Here is a 4,413-nt window from a genome sequence, read left to right as displayed (position 1 = left end):
AGACCCCATTGGGAGTTGGGCATCTGAGTGCTAAAGACAAGCACACTACTGTGAGCTGTTTTCAGGTAAACTTGCAGCTTTGGGACGAGTGATTCAGACCCTTGGTCTGTGTTGGAGCCAGACAGGAGTGTCTGACTCAGCAAGACAGGGTGCTGGAGTCCTGAGCTGGCAGGGAAAACAGAAGCAGGGGTAGTCTTGGCACATCAGGTGGCAGCTCCCAAGGGGGTTTCTGTGATCCAACCCGTCACAACTACACAGCAGAGCTTGATTCACAGGGCAGCCTGTAAAGTTCTTAACTGGCAGATCTGAGCCTTGGCATTAAAACTGAGACTTCATCTGTACAACAACTATAAATGACTCAAGGAATCAAGTTACCACATTGTTCTTCCCAAGCTAGTAAAAACATGGTTCAAAGATGTAGCGTAGGTGTGTTTTAAATGTTCCCACAATCAAATTAAAAATCTGGACAATCCAATTACATTACAAACCTCATTACAGAGACATAGTTAGGGCCAGTCTGCACAACAACTTTTAAATGGTCAAAAGCCAAACAGGTGTAACAATTCCTCCTGACTTGGTCATAACCGTAGTGTAGGCAAGACCTAATCAATCAAACTACATTCCTGAAATGCTTTTCAACACGCCACAGATGCTACAAGGAGCAGGTGAGTAAGAGGAAAGATTACAACTTAACACAACACAAATGATTTCATGGTCTATAAAATTAAAAAAAAAAAAAAAAAAAAAAAGCTCCCATGAGCATCTTAATAATAAAGGTTGGTTGTCCTGAATGAGAACTATAAAGCTTAGTGGTTCAAAATACAATGCTAATTTTTAAAAAATTAAGCCACTAAGTCAGATCACTAAGCACCCATTAACCTGTAGTCAATATTTTAATTTTATTCTTTGCATTCTGTTATATCACTGTTTTAAAGGGGCATAGAAATGATTAACGTCTAGTATTTACTAACTCAGTTAAAGACTTCAAGTAAGATACAATGCTTAGCTTAAAAAAGAAGTTGCTTTAAGGATATATGGGCCTATTCTGCTTCCACTGAAGTCAATAGGTATTTTTAAATTGACTACAATGGCAGTAGGATCAAGCACCATGTCAGCCACTCTTCCAAAGCTATTTTACTCCTTAATTAAGCAAGGAGACATCAGCAGAAAATATATGCAACAAGAACAGTTTGGAGTTCTTGTACAAATTAAGGCCTTGGTTTTATACTGAGATGCATTGGAATATACCCTTTTGCTCATGCAGAGCCCCCTTGAAGTCAATGAGCTCTGCATGGGACAGATATGCATTTGTGTGCATCTCAATGCAGGATCAGGGCCTAACTTTACAATAATTTTAATTAGTGGGAAGCTGACACTCCTATTTAAAAAAAAAAAAAAAAAAAAGTTAAGTAGCTGTTATGCATGATGTTACACTTGCACTAACTAACTACCCATATGCCAATGGGAGCACTGAGAACTTTTCCAAAAACAGGTATCTACTTCATGTTAGTTCATAGTAGGGTAGCTTTTCCATCAATACAGCTCTACTCACCATGCGCCCATACAATTTGATAGGCAATCCACACTTGTCACAGAAATGGACTGGGGTATCATCCTTTTCTCCGAGCAAGTTTATCTGTCAAAATAGCATTCATTAGGGGCTCCTTATTTCATTAGGTTATTACCAATATGCTTGAAAGTTCGCAAATATTTAATAAGGAACAGAGAACTACATACAATCTGAGAAACAGCACAGAATATATTTTCAGGAAGTCAAAAAGCAGTGGTAGCACTTATTTTTTTATTGGACTTCTCTAAAGATAAGTAGGGTGCTCTGCACTCTGAGAATAGTAAGAATTAGCTTACACCCTATGATTTCAAATGTAATGTATAGTATCAGAACTATTGCATTCATGAGTGTACCTTAAAGTCCCAAAATATGTGTCCAGGGAATCTTCTTGGATTCCCAAACATGTCAGCTCCTTTGCACTCATACCGCTCCTCTTCATTATAATCAAATTCTTCTGGGGGGAATGGAAGGGGGAAAGAAAAAAAAAAAAGAAAAAAAAAAACACTTCTAGTACATACCATAATTTTTCTAATTGACCCAAGATGCTATTAAAAACACATGCCATTCTACATTACAATCATCAAGAAATGCTACAACATTTCCAATGTCTGCAGCCTGGTTTAAATCCATTCTGCAATGGAAAGTAACAGAAATAGTGCTACGCTCTGAAGACAGAGACCATTTTTTTATACTGCAGCAACACCTAGAGGCAGAGCTCTATCAGGTATTCTTATAAGTTTGGACAGCATCTAACATATTAGTTCTCCAATACTGAACAGGGCCCCCGAGCACCACTGCAGTATAAATAATAATAAATTAATACCCTTTCCTTCTATAGCATTAAACTATTTAAATTAGTTTACCTTCATCACCAGCCTGTGCCTTTGAAGGCATCCTGTTCATAATTCTTGGAGCGCGTGGTGCAGGTTTGGTTTTGTTGGGCTGTTTGGAGATGAGCTTTATAGGGATTCGTCTGCGAACATCAAGACCACCCAACGATCCAGAACTATTAGTGCCTTGCAAATCATTGTCTATACAAGAGAAAAATATGTTTACTGTCATTTTCCACTTATTTTATACATTAGTTTCTGAAAGGGTTAGATATTAGCAGAGACATTTCAAGGAAAACACTGATTTTATTAAAGCTAGTTTAAGATTTCATTTACTCTACCAGAATTTACCTGTTTGAAAAAAATCTTAATCTACTGCTCACATGATACCTTCAAACTGTCAGGTCATGCCAACAGTATTGGTCATACGTGCAATTATGCAGTAATATGACATTTATAATGAAGTCAATTTAGTAGTGAATCAGTCTCTCTCTCAAACTGTAACTTCTTTGTGGCAGAGACTGTCTTTTGATTGTGTGTTTGTACAGCATCTTGCACAGTAGTACCCTAATTCATGATTAGGGCTCCTTGGAATAACCACTGTACAACAAGGATCTTCCCTCAGGAATGGTTTTGTATATACTATTTGCAAGGGAAACCAAAAGACAAATATTCTGTTTATGATCTTGGGCAAGATAATAGAACAGCTGAGATGGGGCTCGATTAATAAAGAATTAAAGAAGGGTACTATTATTCATGCAAATCAACAACCGTTTACAGAAAATAGACCTCAAACTAACTTGGTATCTTTTATTTATGAGATTACAAGTTTGATTAATAAAGGTAATAGTCTAAGTATATTACATCAACACTTCTGTAAAGCATTTCACTTGGTATCGCATGACATTTTGATTAAAATCTAGACCAATATAAAATTAACATGGTACATATTAAATGGATTAAAACTGATAAGCCTCGAAATGTAACTATAAATGGGAAAATCGCCATTGAGCAAGTGCGTTTCTAATAGGGTCCCACAGAGATCGGCTCTTGGCCCTATGCTATTTAACATTTTTATCAATGACCTGAAAGAAAATAAAATCATCACTGATAAAGTTTGCAGATGAGACAAAAATTGGGGGAATGGTAAATAATAAAGAGGGTAGGTCACTGATTCAGAGCAATCTGGATCGCTTGGTAAGGTGAGCACAAGCAAACAATATGTGTTTTAATACAGCTAAAGGTAAATGTATACACCTAGGAACAAAACAAAACAAAAAAAAAAAAATGTAGGTCATACTTACAGAATGGGGAACTCTATCCTGGGAAGTAGTGACTGAAAAAGATTTGGAGGTTATAGTGGATAAACAGCTGAATGTGAGCTCCCAATGTGATGCTGTGGCCAAAAGAACTAATGTGATCCTGGGATGCATAAACAGGGGAATCTTGAGTAGGAGGCTGTTTTACCTCACTGTACTTGGTGCTGGTTAAACTGCTGCTGGAATACTGTGTCCATTTCTGGTGCCCACAATTCAAGAAGGATGTTGATAAATTGGAGAGGGTTCAGAGGAGCCATGAGAACGATTACAGGATTAGAAAACATGCCTTATAGTGACAGACACAAAGAGCTCATCTATTTAGTATAACAAAGAGAAGGTTAAGGAGTGACTTGATTACAGTATCTACATAGAAAAAATATTTAATAATGGGCTCTTCATTCTAGCAGGAATGGTATAATACGATCCAATAGGTAGAAGATGAAGCTAGAACAGTGGTCACCAACCGGTCGATCGCGACTGGTCGATCCTAGAAGATCTCCGGTGGCGCAGCGGGGCTGCCGCTAAGACAGGCTCCCTGCCTGCCCCGGTCCCACGCCACTCCCAGAAGTGGCCAGTGTGCCCCACAGCTCTGGGGGGGGGGGGGGGGGGGGGGGGGGCCCCCCCCCCCCGCCCCCCCCGCCCCCCACCCCTGCTCCCGCCGCTCCCATTGGCTGGGAACAGGGACCTGTAGCCA

At 39.2% G+C, this 4,413-nt stretch overlaps 1 protein-coding gene across 1 annotated transcript in view; it reads right to left on the bottom strand.

The window, feature by feature from the left end:
• Positions 1–1,552: 1,552 nt before the first annotated feature.
• Positions 1,553–4,413, bottom strand: part of LOC112108907 (E3 ubiquitin-protein ligase Hakai) — a gene marked incomplete at its 3' end in the record, with an annotated part of 7,732 nt that continues 4,871 nt past the window's right edge. The window contains exons 2-4 of the mRNA XM_026660890.1: positions 2,434–2,601; positions 1,924–2,024; positions 1,553–1,636 (exon numbers count right to left, since the gene is read on the bottom strand). Of these exons, the coding sequence (XP_026516675.1) occupies positions 1,553–1,636; positions 1,924–2,024; positions 2,434–2,601 (353 nt within the window). The remainder of the gene's footprint in view (positions 1,637–1,923; positions 2,025–2,433; positions 2,602–4,413) is intronic.

Source organism: Terrapene carolina, unplaced genomic scaffold (genome assembly GCF_002925995.2).
Source record: "Terrapene carolina triunguis isolate 2854851 unplaced genomic scaffold, T_m_triunguis-2.0 Scaffold840, whole genome shotgun sequence".
NCBI lineage: Eukaryota > Metazoa > Chordata > Testudines > Emydidae > Terrapene > Terrapene triunguis.
The sequence above is the reverse complement of the archived record's forward strand: the minus strand, read 5'-3'. Positions and strand labels throughout refer to the sequence as shown.